Source organism: Ahaetulla prasina, chromosome 2 (genome assembly GCF_028640845.1).
Source record: "Ahaetulla prasina isolate Xishuangbanna chromosome 2, ASM2864084v1, whole genome shotgun sequence".
NCBI classification, from domain to species: domain Eukaryota; kingdom Metazoa; phylum Chordata; class Lepidosauria; order Squamata; family Colubridae; genus Ahaetulla; species Ahaetulla prasina.
In genome coordinates this window covers 204,861,506-204,879,146 of record NC_080540.1, presented here as the reverse complement: position 1 = coordinate 204,879,146, position 17,641 = coordinate 204,861,506, and the positions used below count along the sequence as shown (strand labels likewise).

Below are 17,641 nucleotides of genomic sequence, written 5' to 3'. Positions count from 1 at the left end.
AGTTCTACAATTAAGGTTCCCCTTTGGGAATATTGCAACATATCCTTGCCATCCTCATTATGCACTGGAAAAACTTGTATTTTACATTATCATTAAATAAAAACAGAACCCCCTAATCTCCCTTAGAGTTAGTTTTTGTTACTAAGCAACATAACATCAGAGGAATTTAAAAAAATATGTTTGAAAAAAATTGCCAAAATACCTCAGGGAAAAGATTTCTTTCCAACACTAGTCATGCTTTTAGGCAAAACAAGGGAACTGCTTCAGGCATCAGATGCTAAAGAGGTGCCCTGAGAAGCTGGAGGCTAAACTTCCCTGCTCCATCCCACAAACTGACTCAGCCATCTTCAGCTGGAGATGCTGCCAAATTGTCAGTATTGAGAAAAAAAACCCACCTGCCAGTTTAAATTAATTTTCCACATGTAGAATAAGAGGGCATCATTTTGTCCTTTGCCCCAGGCAACAAAGGTTTTGGATCAACTCTGATTAAATTCATTTTTTCCCCCAAATGGAAAGTGTGATTGCATTCTCTTTCTGATGGAACTGTATACTTCTCATTTGGGGGCTGCGGAGATTGCTTTTTTTTTTAAAAAAAAGAAAGCTTTCCAAATGGAGAGCAAAGCTGCTACCACCTGGGACAGAGATTGTAGAGTGAATTGCCCCTTTACAAAATGTTAGGAGCAAGTTTAAACTACATGCATCAGAGAGAGAAAAAATACTGGGAGGGATTCAAAAGAGTTGGGGCTGGGTGGGAAGGAAGGCAATTTCTCAAGTGAGGAAGATGGGGGTGGGCAGGAGACTACATATTCCAGATCATAGCACACAGGAGGGAACTGTTACTGAAGCAATGGGCAAATGATGTGATGAAACAACTTCTGTGAACTTTGATCTGGCAGATCTTCCTAGGCTCTTGCACATCCCATCCTTATGGAATTGGGTTTACACAGAAAAATTTCCTTGGGGATTCACCTTTATATTTCTCAAGCACCAATAAGAAACAATTGCATTTATTGCAAAGCAGGACTCTAAATGCTACTATTTTTTTCTTAAGTTTAGAAACCAGTAAATTAAACATAAAATAGGAATCGTATTTTATGTCAGAGCAAGCAGATATTCTTTGTCAGCCAGTATAAAATAAAAATTTAAGTTTACCTATCACTAATAGGAAGGTAAACTTTTCCAGAGTCGGGCAGGAAGTGGATAATAACTTCTAGACCAGGGGTGTCCAACCCTAGCCACTTTAAGACTCATGGACTTCAATTCCCATAATTCCCCAGCCAGCCATGACGCCTACCTATGTTGGCTGGGGATTTCTGGGAGTTGAAGTCCACGAGTCCCAAAGGAGCCAAGCCAGTTGGGCATTCCTGTCCTAGGCTGAAGCCTGTTACTGATTAGTAGATGCAAAACAAATGAACTTCTCCCTGCTCTACGAATTGGTGATTATTGTTTGAACATTAGCCCCGGAGACCAAAATAAATAAGAGCAGCACCCTATCCACCTGCAATTCGTGGCTGACGTATTCACCCGCATCATTATCCCACCGTAATGCTGTAACCGTGGAAATACCTTTCGTGGAGCAAGCGCCCCTAAAAACCACGAAGGCAAAAGGCCTGGGACGTTTCGGATACGAAACTGGAGAAAGCGATTCGGAGCAGGCGGGAGCGCGCGCGCGCTACGGGCGCCTCTTTCAACGCGTTTCCGGGATCGCGCGGCTCCTGTGAGAACTCGGGGCAAAATAACAAACCACAAAAATAACAAAACGCAGCTTCGTTAAAGAGGAACGGACGAAGGCAAAGCGTGCAACCTTCCCGCCCTGCGCTCCTCTTCGGCCTTGGATCCCAGCCCTCCCACCCGCATAAACTACGAGATCAATCAAGGGCATAATCGATGCCGGCGGGTCCGGTTCGGTTGCCCTGGCGAGCTTCGCACAACACCGTGGCGGGTCGAACCGTTCCATGCCGGAATTCGTTGTGTGACAAACTCCGTGGCGTTACAAGGGAAAGGACTTTCTGGTGGAAATCCGCTCCGTGCGCAAGTTTCTGAACGGCGGGGACGGCTAAACCGCTCCTGCTTAACGCGAGGCATCTTTGGAAGGAGAAACCGGGCGGCCGCTCGTCCGTCCAGCCGGCTCAGCTTCAATGCCAGGGGCTACAAGGGCCCCTCCCTTCACAAAGAACGCGTAAGATAAGAGCCAATAGGTGGGGAGTCTCATTTGCATATTTCTCTTCACGCACTTAAGGCGCGGGGGAAGAGGAGCCGAGCGCGGAGTTAGCGTCTCCTTTGCTCTTCCAGCGGAGCCTCTCGCCTTTCCTCGGTTTTCTCGCCCGTTAAAACTTTGGCACACTTTTTCCCCCCTCGCCCCGTTCTTTTTCAACGAACGCTTTTCCCCCTCACTGCCCCCGCTTGCTGCCTTCCCTTGTTTCGATCAGGCCACCGGCGGTCTTTTTTCCCCCCCGAGCCATGTGTAGAAGAAGACCAGCGCTCCTGGCAGCCCTGTGTTTGTTGTGGAGCTGTTGCCTCGTCGCGTTTTGCGGGAAGTCGGCTAGCCAGAACGTCGTGGCCTCGTCAAGTAAGTCCGGTTGCTGCTCGCCGCCCCGAGAGAGCTCGCATCCGTTTCTACCACGGAGGCTCGGGGTCGCCGTGGAAGGAGAAAAGGAACCGAACCGAGCCTGGAACATAACCAGCTGCCGGGGAACGCGAGACCCCGACAGAAAGGAAAGAAGGGAGGGAAACCTTCCGAGGGGAAACCGAGCGAGGCATAAGACAAACGGAGAGTTTAATAATGGGCAGACGTGGGTAACGGGGCGGGGAACTGGAAGGGAGCAGAGCGCCTGACAACTGGGGGTCCCGACCAAGATTTGCAAAGCTTGCGGACTGCAGAGAGGGCTTGTTTCGGGACATTCGTTGTAGGAAGTAGAGGGCTAACACGAGGCTGTGTGAAAAGGAAAAAAGGGCAGAGCTAGTCACGTCCCTGAATGAAACCTACTACCAGCCAAGTGTAGAGTCAGCCTCAGTGGCAGGGACTGCCTGCCTCTATACCTCGAGCTGCTGCAGCGAGCGGTCCGGTCTGCCCTGTCCTACCGAGTGTTAACTTGGTATTGGGGGAGACCGAAGGCAGGTGCGCGAAACAGGTTCAGGTGGGTTGTATCAAGTTATTCTCTCCAAGGGGGCGTGGCCGAGTGGGACCACCAGAAGAGGCGAGGAGGACGGCCCAAGGGCGGGCGAGAGGGGCGTGTTTTCGTCAGCATTCCCCCCCCCCCGCCACCAAACGTGGCGTCTCCCGGAGCTTGCAAGGGAATGTCTTCGACTGGCTTCGGCCCGTGGAGCAACTATTACGCATCTTGCGTTCCTTCCCCTCCCCGCATTTTTTAGATTCGTTCGTTCCTTTGCTTAAAGAAAGAAAGCAACGTTACGGGCCTCACGCGTTGCCCGTGAGGAGACTCGCGGCTCGCGAAAGCCCCGCAGCCCGGCGGCCGCTTCGGGAAAGGGACGGCTGCGTAATAGTTGGGAAAGCGGGAAAGCCTCGCCAGGAGGTGTTTAGACCGTTTGGCGAGGCGGTCCGTTTGGCGCGCGTTTTAGTTTTTGAGTAGCGACGGGAAGGTGAGGCGCAACCTATGCGTAACCCGCGCCGTGTCCTTAGAAGGCAAACGGCGCTTCCTTCCGCCGGTGCTGCCAAGCCTCTTCGCGTGTTTACTCCCGCGGCGTCAGAAGCGGCTCCGCCAGTGCGCTCAATGGAATGGAGGAGGGCGGGGAAAGGGCCCGCCGAAAGAAAAGCCCGGCTCATGCTTGGTGACCGCTAGTAACTCTTCCGCTGAGGAGCCAGCCAGCCGGCGCAGGAATGCCTGGAACGTGGGCCAAGGTCACCCTGGTTCAGGGGGCTGCTACGAGCCGGGGGAGCGGAGGGGGGCGAAGCCAGAGCCGGTTGAGAGCGCTCCGGTTCCTCCAGGACCAGAAAAGGCTGGGCTAGGACGCGTGGCGGCCTGGAGGATGAAAGCGCTTGGCACGGAAGGAAGCTTTTCAGGAAAAATCTGCCTTCTAGGCAAGGCGGCGGGAAGGAAGAGAGCAGCAAGAAACGGTTTCCCCCCCAATGGGACTTTTCTGGCGGCGAGCAAAAATAGGACATTAGGAAGCGAGACTTCCTTTACTTAGAACGGTTTTCTTTCATACCTGTGCTCGCAATGGTCGTGTGAAACAAAACTCCTGTAGCTTTTGCAAGAGCAAATGTCTGCGGAGATTCTCAAGTCATCCAGGTCATAGTTGTCTCAAAGGTGCAGTTTCCCCAAGCAAATATTCTGCAGGGGATTAGAAGAAAAATAAAAAGATTTAATCACATGGTTTTCCAGTTGTCCCCGTTTAGCAGCCAAAGCGATTTTTGTCTCGATGCATGCAGTACTAATACTTTCCAGTGCTTTCTCCTTAATTGCCCTTTTGAAAGAATTTTGTGGTTCTCCCCTCCTTCTTTAAAATTTAGTTTCAAGATTATCTGCTTTCTCCCCCTCTTGGTAGCAAAATTGATTATTTTTGGGAGAATAGAAATATACTGTGGAGGAGGTGCGGATATTATAACTTAGTTCAAGGTTAAGATGAATGTATAGAGTACACACTTGTTTAGAATTGTATAGAACTTGTATAGAATTGTATAGAATACACAAGTTCCTAAAATAGGACAGGAAGGTTAGTTGTCCTTTGGCTAAAACTGTAGTGGAAAAAGTAATACCCATTTAATGAATCATAAAACATAACTGCAAAGCAAATTTATATAAAAACAATATATAACGATGGGATATAGGTGACTTGTTCTCACTGGATAGGAATTGGATGCTGAAGCACTAGTACAACTTTTCACAAACAATCTATACAACTTTTACTGCCACTTTTCTGTCTTGTTACCTGATCCCCTATATTGCAGATTTATTGCAATTTTTAACCTTACCTTGCAATACCAGTGTATGTGTGAGCTGATGGGACTGATATTGCTTCTTCACTTCACCTGACTCCCAAGAAATATTCTGCAGTCTTATTGGCAATTTGTGTAACCTTACTCCTTCACAAAAAAGTGTGCACATTTCAGCAATTTTTTTTAAAAGCAGCTGATACCCTCTGAAATACAGCAGCTTAAGAAGCCTATCGAAAGAGATGTATTTTGTCAGATTATCAGGATTTGAGAAACAATTTGCAATGGTGCCTGGAAAAAGTTGCTTATGAAAGAGTTTTGTGAAATATTGAAGTTTCCGTCCTCTGATGTATAGAAGTCAAAAGAAATCAGTTTTACTAGGCTTTTCAGAAGTTGTAGAGAAGCTGGGGGCTATTATCAGTGGGGTGAGGATATGATATGTACACCCTTGTGTACATTGTGGAGATGGCTTCAGGGATAGATCTACCACTGTTGTATGGTGCAAGTACTAATAGAAATAAATCATTCTTCTGTTATTACTTGGAATTACTATCATCACCTTGGTTATATCTTTGTGAATAATCATTAGCATCCAATTTAAGAACCATTTTTAGGCAAGATTATATACCATCCAGGATCATAGGTCCCTAACATGTTGTTTTAGATTCTCCAACAGTGTAACTATCACTGTTATAACTGAATCTACCTACCTTGCTTCTGGTCAGCCTCTTTTTTTTTTTTATTTGCATTTATATCCCGCCCTTCTCCGAAGACTCAGGGCGGCTTACACTATGTCAAGCAATAGTCTTCATCCATTTGTATATTATATACAAAGTCACCTTTTATTGCCCCCAACAATCTGGGTCCTTATTTTACCTATCTTATAAAGGATGGAAGGCTGAGTCAACCTTGGGCCTGGTGGGACTTGAACCTGCAGTAATTGCAAGCAGCTGTGTTAATAACAGACTGTCTTAGCAGTCTGAGCCACCAGAGGTTCTTCTTTTTCCTTCCACCTTTGCCGGTGTTAGAGCTTTCTCTAGAAGACATGCAGTTCTGTGCATACCCTGGTTACACCCATGTAAAACAATAGTGTTATAAGCTACACTTAACTTCCAATTGTCTTCTGGGTGCAGTCCAAGGTCACTTTTAGGACTGCCTATCTCCAGTGGTTTCTGTCCCTCCCACCAGATTCAAAGGGGTGGGTGTGGTTATGTTGTCGGTCTCTTCTGGTTGGTATAATCTGATTGGACCTTGGAGATGCTTCTTTTCTGTTGCACTATCTGCTTTTCCACAGGCATTATGTAATTGGCACCAAGCATTTACAATTAATAGTATGCCCCTATCCTTATGTAGTAAGGATGCATTTTGCTTACAGAATGGCACTGTATTGTAGTGTGTTAGTTTACTTCGCTCTTCTTGTTTTTATTATCAATTATCCTAGAGTGACATGAATGGGTTTCTAAAGTCTTTAAATTCATACAATTCAGTGAGTTCTGTCTATAGGATCAAGTTAGAATCAAGGCATGAGCAGTTTGTACCTGCTTACTCTCCCACTGGAGTTTTACATAACCAATGTACAATATGCATAACTGAAATATGAAAAGATTGTGCCCACTTGATTTTGGAATTTGCCTGTTCAAGGTTTAAAATTCATATGGATTTGAAAGACTATGTTCATATAATTTGAATGCACAACATACATTCTTTCAAATCTGCTGAATGCTGCTTCATATCACTGTGTTGTGTTTGCTTTTACTTTTTATAAGTCCTGCCTATTTCATCAGCTGCTTGAAGTGGATAGAAAAGTATCATACATCACTTCTAACATTCCATACTAAGCCGGGATTGTATACATTAAAACATCAGAAACTGGGAATAAGGAAGATGAGAGTACTTTAGTTAAGCACAGAAAATATGCAAAGGTTTTCATAATCCCTTTTGCAAATATACCAACTGCAAATAAGTTAAGCACCATTCCTCAAGGATTAGTTTTAGGATTGGTTCAACATCATACTTCACTTGATGGACTTTTGTTCCTAATTAATGGAGTTAAGTGTTAGCAGCATTATACACTATTAATTGGAGATTTGGATTCGCCAAGATCTTCTATTTTGCAAGTTATATAAATTCTGTTTAAGTTGGACAAGTCAAATTAATGAGAGCACTCTGCAGAAAGTCAACAATATGTGATGTATTATACATATACTCTGACAAAATGCAACGTAATTTTCAGTTTATATGAAGAGACTATGTAGGCTCTAAAACTGACTACTGCGAATTAGAGGATTATGTAAAAAACTTTGATCAAGAATTTAGTAAACCACCTGTACATAATGTCATATTTATAACAGTTATAGTTCCTAATGAAAATTTAAATTAGTAATACCTGGACTGCTCTTTCTGTACCTGTATAAATGTTGCTATTCCTCAAAAAGGACAACTAAGTAAAATTTTGAGATATTAACCTTTCACAAACTTTGTAATGTATAGTATCTTGTCTTTAGGACAGGAATCTTAAAACTAGTCCTTTTCAGAGAAACCCTGTCACTTTTTTCCCCCTGTTCAGTTTATTAAAAACTCCAAGGAACGGTATTTTGTTTCATTTTAAGTAAGCTGTTGAGTATAATAACCAGAAGTGGTATTAGCAGGTTCTGACCAGTTCTGGAGAATGGGTAGTGGAAATTTTGAGTAGTTTGGAGAACCAGTAAATACCACCTCTAACTGGCCCTACCTCCATCTATTCTCTGCCTCCTGGGTCCCAGATGATCGGGAGGAAATGGGGATTTTGCAGTAACCTTCCCCTGGAGTGGGGTGGGAATGGAGATTTTACAGTATCCTTCCCCTGGAGTGGGGTGGGAATGGAGATTTTACAGTACCCTTCCCCTGCCATGTCCACCAAGCCATGCCCACAGAACCGGTAGTAAAAAAAATTGAATCCCATCACTGGTAATATTAAATGCAGGTAGGAAAACGTATTTGTGATTTAATGTATTTAATGTAATTTAATTTAATGTAACATAGCACATACAAGGCTAAGCAAATGTAGAATGCTAGTGCCTTACTGCCACAGTTATGGAGTATATTGTAAATCAGAGACTTGAGAGGGTTGTCTTTATAGAGGCATCAATTTGCAAAACATGTTTTAGGCTTTCTTTTTCTCATGGAAACATTATTTTCAGCAAAACACCTGGGCCTTAGGTAGTCCTCTGACATTTTCATTGGACTCTGAAAACAGGTACTGTATCTAGATAGTGGAAGAAACAAAGAAAACAGAAGAAAATGTCCTATACAGCCAATTTCTGTTTTCTTGCTAGATCAGACATACTAGTCTTGCTAGATCAAAAGCAGACTTGAACATGATGTCCTTTCTTAGTATATTCTTGATTTTATTCCAGAGAAGTGTACATAAGAAAGTCTAAGCTCCTCTATCAACATTTTTCTTCCTTCATGACTTGGGATTTGGTAGTTAATTGTCCTTTGTTGTACAATATATGTAAGGATTGCATCTTGAAAGCTGCAATAACTTCTCCATTTTTATAAAATACACATACATTCAGACTTAGCTTGCAGATAATCTAAGCCAGGTGTGCTTTAATTACAGTTTGTAGAATATCCCATAAGTGACAGGGTTTGTGTTAATCCAAGACAAGTGACTTAGCATAATACGGAAATCCAGTCTTTATTTCCAGCCTGTCATGTCAGTTTCATTAAACTAACAGGGCGACCTAGGAAAGCTAACTTTGATTTCAGTTAAAAAAAAAATAAGGATATCTACAGTGACTGGTTTTTTGGGTGTGAAAGGTTTTGAATACCCTGCAATGCAATATTTAAAAGCATAGTTTGTATAAAGTACCACATATGCAGGAAGTCTAGTAAATTTTCTGGGTATGCTTATTTAATTTGAAGGGTGAATGCAGAGACTGTTTCATATGGTTATATTCAACCATACCTAGGTTCTTTAATTTCAGTGTACCTATTTTGGTTGTGTCTAACTTCTCACTGATTTCAGTAAGTCTGTTCTTGATAAGTACATAGATATTGCCTCCAATTTGGATGCTCTCCCTGAATTCCCTATTCAGTGTAGCTATTGAGAGAACTCCAAAAAAAATGAAGTTCTGAATCTGGGGAGCTCCCCGTTAAGACAAGGATATTATAGATCCAATTATTTCTGTGAATCTTGATTTTGGTAGACGTTTCTGTTCTCAGCTGACGCTTTTGGCCAGATGTGGGGGATTTTTGCTGGCAGCATCTTGGGAAGAAAACTATTAGCTTTCTTCCTCCCAAAAGCTCTCCAGTTTTGGCCTGTGATAAAAACAAAGCTTTCAAATAGAATAACCGGCTTTATGTCACGTGTACTTGGATGTTTAGTAGTTGTTCACATGCTCCAAAGGAGCTTGACTATAAGGATAGGAATTAGAGATGTGTTCCAACCACAACTTTTGCTTTGGGACCCACTTAAATATTTTGGAACAGTATACTTTAATTAGGATTTAAAATGTAGGCAATTGTGGGAGTGGAATGATTAGAGTGGTGTTGGGAAGGAATGGATGGAGCAGTCTAAGATCTTTCAGTGGCCATGTAAATGATTAGGTTCTTGCACTGAGAACCTTTAAAATCCCAAGGAGTGTGTAGACTATTGTGTTTAATTTCTTGTTCAGTGAAGGAATCCAAATGAAAGCATCCCAGAGCAGATGAGTATTTAACCTCTACTTACATGCAACCAATGAAAGATAACACTCCCATCTTTGTGGTAGTTATTGTTACTGGGGAACTTTTTTTTAAATTTATACTTGGATTCATAAATCATCTTGGGATTTAAAAATCTTATTACATGTTCTGTAAACTGGGACAACAGAAAGTAAGTCTTGACCTTCTTCTATGTGACATTCTTTCAGATACAGGTAGTCTTTGATTTTGAACTACAATTGAGCTCAAAATTTCTGTTGCTAAGTGAGACAGTTCAGTTTTGCTCCATTTTATGGCCTTTCTTGCCAAAATGAACTACTGTAGTTGTTAAGTCAGTAACACTTTTGTTAATTAAATCTTGCTTCTCCATTGACTTTGCTTATCAGAAGGTTGCAAAAGGAGATCACATGACCCCAGGACACTGCAACCATCATAAATATGAGTCAGTTGCCAAGCGTCTGAATTTTGATCATGTAATCATGGGGATGCTGCAACAGTTGTAAGTGTGAAAAATTTTCAGAGCTGCTGTAACTTTGAATGGTCACAAAACGAACTACCCGTAAATCGAGGATTACCTGTATTTGAAAATACAATTTTCAAGTCAGCCTCTGGCAACTTCATGGATGTATCCATGTATTTCTTTTGACAGCAGTGTGGAAGTGGTTTGTCAGTGTCTTTCCTAGATGTGCTATTGAATTCAGTCTGGTCTACAACTCTATGCCTGCAAAGTCCATCCAGTCCTGCTTAGTTTTCAGTTCTAGATCAACCAGGTGTAGCCATCTGATCAGATCCAGTGACCTTACAATTAGGACCTCTGGGAGAATCAGTGCGAAAGCTTAAATGTTACAATGATTTGTTGTAGCTTTTGAAGATGAATGAACCGGTGCATTGCATCAGTAATTTTCAATAACTTTTCTAGTATGTTTGCATTTACAAGAGGCAGACAAATGTTTTAATGTACCGCAATCAGAAAGCCTTTGACAAGTGTGGCTGTCTTTTAATCCAAGAAAGACAATCTCAGGAAGATAGTGGAAAGGAAGATGAGCTGCAGTGACGCAGTGGTTAGAGTGCAGAACTGCGGGCTATTTCTGCTGACTGGTGGCTGCCTACAATTTGGCAGTTCAAAACTCACCAGGCTCAAGATTGATTCAGTCTTCCATCCTTCCAAGGTGGATAAAATGACCCAAATTGTTGGGCGCAATATGCTGACTCTAAACTGCTTAGAGAGGCTGTCAAGCACTGTAAAGCGGTATATAAATTTAAGTGCTATTGCTAGTGCTAAGATAGATTCCAATGGTTGAAAATCATTTTCCTGTAAACAGATAACTTTACTTACCTCCCACTGGATATATATTTTTAGTTTGGTGAAGCAAAACTCAATTTGCAATTCTTTCCAAGTTGTCAAAAATTTTAATGCTAAAGTTTAGACCTATAGTCCACTGGGTCAGAAATTTCAAAGAGAAAGCTTGTAAGCTCAGAAAAACAGACTGGCATTGGGTTTTCATCCTTCTGTAGAACAATCTGTCACTTGACTGCTCAAGTGAGATTGATTGTTTTATTTCATTCATGAATGTCTAAATAATAGGACTGACATATTGTTAGAGGAGGTACTGTATCAAGAATTTCTCCCTGCCTTCCACTATGTTCTCAACTGAGAAAAAAGTAAGATAATTAAACAATTATTGGAAGAAGAAGAAGCAAATGTTGCTTCTTAATTTCCCCCCCACAGTCTATTTTAATTATCAGACTTATTTAGTGCCCCATCTCACAAACATGACTCTGTAAACATGCAATGAAACAAAGTTAAAAAGTCTAAAGCAGTGATGGCTAACTTTTTGCCATCATGTGCCAGGAGGGAGGAGTGGCGGGGGGGGGGGTCACACACACGTGCCCACACCCATAATTCTATGTGCTCCAGGCATGTGCGTGCTCCCCCCCTGCTGGTACGCGATGGCCTGGTAGGTCCGTTTTTCTCTCTCACCTGGCTCCAGAACCTCTCTATGTGTCTGGGGAGGGCAAAAACAGCCTTTCCCACCTCCTGGAGGCCAAAAACAGTCCATTTCCCAACTTCCGGTGATTTTTTTTTGCTGTCCCCAGGCTCCAAAGACTCCTAGAGCGGCTCTGGAGGCTGGGGACAGCAAAAAAGTCACTTCCTGTCCAACCAGAAATTGGGAAACAGGCCGTTTCTAGACTTGGGAGGGCCGGGGTGGGGTGAGGAAGGCCTTTTTCGCCCTCCCCAGACTCATAGAGAGGCTCTGGAGCCAGGTGAGAGAGAAAAACGGGCCTTCCCCCACCCCAGGCCCTCCAGAGGCAGGAAACAGCCTGTTTTTCTACTTCTGGTGGGCCCAGAAGGCCCAAAAATAAGCTGGCTGGAGCTGACATGGCTACATGTGCCACCATAGGTTTGCCATCACGGGTCTAAAGCATCCATTAAAAACAGTTAAGCATATAAATATAAATAAGACCAGGGTAGAATGGACCAAATCCTACATAGTCCTCGAGCTGCAAATCATTCATCATGTAAAATCACAAAGGCACTGAAAGAAATACGGTCTTTATACTTTACAGCCTTTGAAGCATCCCTGTGGTCATGTGATCAAAGTTCCGGAGATTGGCAACCAGCATTTATTTATGATGGCTGCAGCATCCTGGGGTTACGTGATTGCCATCTGCAACCTTTCCAACTGGCTTCTGACCAGCAAAGTCAGTGGGAGATGCCAGATTCATTTAATGGCCACACAATGCACTTAACAACTGTAGTGATTTCCTTAACCATGGCAAAAGAAGAAGAAGATACAATTGAGTGTGGATTCACTTAGCAATCACCTTGCTTAGCAAGGAAAATTCTGGTTTCAGTTGCAGTCATATATAACAATCCTTCATGCTCTCTATTTCCATGGGATGCCCAAGCCTACTGCAAAAACCATGTTTTAAAGAGATTTCCAGAAAGCCAGTAGATTTGGGACTAACCTCATTTAGGGAATGAGGTTCCATGGTGCCACGCCAGAAAGGCTTGTCTCCTGCGCCCCATCAGATTATTATTATTTATTTGATTTTTATATGATTTTTATACCGCCCTTCTCCCGAAGGACTCAGGGCGGTGTACAGGCAAGATAAAACCAACAATACAATATACAGGTTAAAATGCAGTTTAAAAAACTTATTTAAATTAGCCTGAAAATTAAAATTTGCCATAAACTAAAAAACCCCGTTTAAAAATTAATAAAATTTAACATTAAAATTCCATTTAACTCTTCAGCAGACATAATCTGTAATCTGCCTGTCCTGCCAGACCTATTGCTGTGATAAAGTTGTTTATGTTCTGATGTCTGGATTGCTTTGCTTGTATATTAAATGAATACTCTTCAACACTGCTACCGGTAATACATGAGATAAGTTGACATGTCAGCCTGCTTTAATACTGGCTCAGTGTTAGGAATTTGAATGAATTTGCAGTAGAAAGATATTTAAAATTAGAGTATGCATATCTTAACCCCAGAACCTTTTATAAGCAATTCGTCTTTTTGTTATTAAGCAAAACCTCAAAAAATTGAGAGGAGTACTACTATTCTTGTATGCAAATACAGTGTTTCCTTATTTTTAATTTTGTTTTTGCTCTTTTTGAAGTTGACATATGCATTTCAGGAGTGTTGTAATATCGCCATGGAAATTATACATCAGACGGAAAATTGAGTAATCAGCAGTGCAGGTTTGTTGACATTTGTGTTACAAAGAGATGAATAAATATTTGAGAGATGGAGATAGACCAAGTAGGACATACGTTACCTAGAAAACTAAGGGATGAGTTTATGGTTTGCCTGTTCCGAAAACAATTCGGACTGTGGCCATGAGGGTTATGTTAAAATGCTTTCTAACCTTTGTAAAAGAGCAACATTTTGCACAGTCTTTCCCAACTTTTAGTGCTTTCCAGGAGTGTTATGACCTATCATTATCAAAAAGCCTAGAAATTGTAATCCAACACTTTTGTAAGGAATTCAGTGTGGGTAGCCTGGTGAATAATAGTTTGTGTCTGTGACATATCTATTTGAGGGCTGCAAAGGTTTACTTTGTTGATAGATTCAAAAATCAACTTATGGGACTCTTTTAGTATATTGAGAAATAGAACTTAGAGTGTGATACATGAAAGAAAAGGCAAAAATGGGCTGATTCATTGTACCAATAAAGGAGAATATTTGTAGTTCAGGGTTAACATGAGGGGTCCTTGGTGCTCTCTGAGCTTGGTTGTTTTCTTGCAGATGTTTCATTACCCAAACTCGTTAATATCCTTATTGCTCCACTAATGGTGTTACCTAGTTTGGGTAATGAAACATCTGCAAGAAATGACTGTAAGAAAACAACAAAGCTTAGAGAGTACCAAGGACCCTTGATTCATTGTACTTCTCTTACTTTATCTATGGTAGGGGTCTGCAAACTTGGCTCTTTTAAGACTTGTGGACTTCAACTCCAGAGTTCCTCAGCCAAGTTTGCAGACCCCTGATCTATGGGATAGACTCGAGCAAAAGCTTCAGTTTTGTCACAGGATACTTACCTTTATTGAACAGAGACCTGATGAGAGGTACAATAAATCTTTGGCTTTCAACAGTCTCACAAATGCATGAATCAACTTCTTCCTTTCTTCTCTACATGCAGTTTAATAGAAAAACAATCATTTCACTGATTTTTATTTTGAGTAAGTCATAACAACAAGAGCCACTGTTTTCTCGTCTATGGTTGCCCTATGTAAAATACAACTACTGCAAGCAAAGCTAGTTCTTTGTCATGGTTGCTTGTGCGCAATTGCTAACTTCATGTAAAAAAATGTATCTAGGGAGACCATAAAGCTGGCTTTCATCAAAACAAACAATAGTTCTTAACTAATAGTAGTTTCCAAAGTATTGGGTTTCCCCTTATCTGCTACTTTAACTCATTTTTAAGTGGACATTTTGTAGATTAATTTATCCAAATGTTGCATGTAGCCGGTGCCTAATGATATTATTATTGTCCAAGTGATATACAAGTAGTCCTTGACTTATGACCACAGTTGAGCCCAACGTTTCTGTTGTTAAGTGAGACATTTGTTAAGTTGAGTTTTGCCCCATTTTACAAACTTTCTTGCCACAGTTATTAAGTGAGTCACTGTAGTTGATAAGTTAGTACTCTGGCTGTTAAGTGAACATGGCTTCCCCATTGACTTTGCTTGTCAGAAGGTTGCAAAAAGTGATCACATGAACCTGGGACACAGAAGTGGTCATAAATACGAGCCAGTTGCCAAGCATCTGAATTTTGATCACATGATCATGAGGATGTTACAAAGGGAGTAACAGAAAAACGATCATAAGTCAAATTTTTCAGTGCTGTTGTAACTTTGAACGGTCACTAAACAAACTGTTGTAAGTCAAGTACTACCCATGCAGGCCATGTCAAATGTAAATGCAAATTTTTAAAGCATATCTTAAAAGGGTGCCAGGACAACTTATAGACCATTTTTTGATTGAAACGTGGAATGAGTTTAATAATCTTGCAAGCAAATTTGCTTTGCTTCTAATGACATTCATCATCCATACCATAATCAAAATGCACTCCAATAGGAAAGATATTTGTTATATAAAATATATTCACAGGAAAAATTAATAATGGGGTATTGCAAACCCGTAAGATTTTATTAAAATATTTCAAAATTGGCTTAAAATGATTAAATTTGTTAAAAAAAACATTTTGTGCCACTTCTTCAATACGGTATGTTAATATTTTCTGCTGAAATTATTACAGCATATTTTTTGCCTTAACTCTATAATAAAAGCTGAGGCAAAAAATTGTCTGTATAAAATTTATGGTGAAAAGAAATGTATTAGTAAACGTCCAGCTAACAGAAGGAATACTTTATACGTAAATTGGAAATGTTTATAAATTGACCATAAGCAATATAACGAGATATGTGAATTTCTGTAGGTAGACTGAACTTACTGTAATATAATAAGATGATAGATAAATATTGTTATTTTTCCTGCTCTGTATCATCTGAAAATAATATTCTTGCTTAGCTTCATTATGGAAACTTGAATCAATAAAATGGGTGGCTTCTTTGTCTTTTTAGCTGTCACTGCAGAAATCTGTATCAAAGAAGTACTAGGATAAATAGTTCTCCTGGCCCATCTGTGCCCTGTTTCATGCTACTGTGGATGCTAATAAATCACTGTTAGTGCTGAGTCACTTAGCTTCTTACTTATTTTACTGATTTCTATAACAGGGAGAATCTTAAATAGACTGTTAATGTTATTTGCTGACAGTTCCTTTCTTTCAAACCACTTAAAAATTCCCTCTCTTTTTAACTTCAGGAAACATTATAGAAAACGAGAAAGACTTCAGTGGTATTGAGAGTAAATTTTCTTTAAGGATACCTGAAAAGCCTGATGAAGACATTTGTCATCTAGTTCCTGGACAGGAAACAAGTGTAGCAGATTGCAGCTTCAATCATACCAGTAAAACTTTTGTGGTTATACATGGATGGACGGTAAGAGAGTCAAACATTTGCATAGCTATTCACTGAAGACTCTTCGTCTGATATGAACAGAGACCCAAATAGTGATTAAACCCCCCCCCCAACAAATTACCACATTTTTTGGACTATAAGACATACCAGAGTATAAGACGCACCAAGATTTCGAAGAGGTAAACAAGAAAAAAAAAGTTTTTGCCCTTCCCGGCCCCCAGGAGCACTCTGCAGGCCTCCCAAACACTGTGTGTGTCCCGTTTTTTGCAAAAACTGGATGCGTAGAGGGTTTGGGAGGCCTGCAGAGCAGGGGTGAAATGCTCCCGGTTCGAACCGGATCACTCGATCTGGTAGTGATGGCAGCGGGTGGTTCAGAGAAATGGTAGCAAAAATCCCTGCCCCTCTGCCCATGCCCAGCTGAGCTGTGCGATCATCAGAGGGTTTTTTTTTACTTTTAAAAGCATTTTTTCTTCGGCCGAAAAAATGCTTTTAAAAGTAAAAAAAAAAGCCTCTGATGATCGCGCGGCTCAGCTGGGATCATCAGAACCTTTTAAAAGCATTTTTACAAACTCTTCAGCCGAAGAGGTTGTAGAAAAAATGCTTTTAAAAGTAAAAAAAAAGTTGGCCACCCAGTCACATTACGCCCCCCCACCAAGCCACGCCCACAGAACTGGTAGTAACAAATTTTACATTTCACCACTGCTGCAGAGTGCTCCTGGGGGCTGGGGAGGGCAAAAACATGCATGGGGGGTGTTGGGAGGCCAAAAATGGGGCGGGCAGAGTGTTTAGGAGGCCTGCAGAATACTCCTGGGGGTTGGGGAGGGCAAAAACACTCCCATTTTTGTGAAAAATGGGCCCGTTTTTGGCCTCCCAAACCCCCACGCATCACCAGTGCCCTCCCCAGCCCCCAGGAGCACTCTGCAGGCCTCCCAAACCCTCTACGTGCCCTGTTTGTGTGAAAAATAGGCCTGTTTTTAACAAAAATAGGATGCACGGAGCGGGGTTTCAGGGGCCCAAAAATGGCTGTATTCGGTGTATAAGACACACCAACATTTCCACCCTCTTAGGAGGGGAAAAAGTGTGTCATACTCTGAAAAGTATGGTAATTGCCATACATTTTTACTTATAGTCAGCTCATTTCTGGTTGGGATGGGTAGCCTTTTAAGCTTTATAGGTAATTGTCAACTAATGACTGCAATGGAGCCCACTATTTTGGTCATAAGTCATGATGGTCATAAAGTGGCTCACCATGGGACCAGAACCAATTTTACAATTTTTTTGTAGCAGTCATTAAGTGATCCCTGTGACCCAAAGTCCACTATTAGAAGTTTTTCCAGAAGCTGAATGTAAGTGCCTTTTCCAGAAAAAAAAAATACCATAAATCGTGATCACATGACCATAAATTACAAATGGCTGTAAATGAAGGCTTGTTGCTGAGCATCCAAAATGCTTTCATACGACTGTGGGGCCCCTGATGTCAGAAGTTCACATCCTTGTTATAAGTCCCATTTTAGGGGGGATCCATCATAATTCCCATTTTAGGGGGGATCCATCATAATTCTGGTCCTGAA

General features: G+C 41.6%; 1 protein-coding gene across 2 annotated transcripts in view; it reads left to right on the top strand.

The window, feature by feature from the left end:
- The first annotated feature begins 2,220 nt into the window (after positions 1-2,220).
- The window catches only part of LPL (lipoprotein lipase), a 33,909-nt gene continuing 18,488 nt past the window's right edge, over positions 2,221-17,641 (top strand). The window contains exons 1-2 of one of the 2 annotated variants that reach the window (XR_009153762.1): positions 2,221-2,569; positions 15,916-16,091. Coding sequence is in view for 1 of the 2 variants with exons in the window: in XM_058171870.1 (XP_058027853.1) it covers positions 2,461-2,569; positions 15,916-16,091 (285 nt within the window). In the remaining variant the exon portion in view is untranslated. The remainder of the gene's footprint in view (positions 2,570-15,915; positions 16,092-17,641) is intronic. The other variant, XM_058171870.1, reaches the window with a different exon arrangement.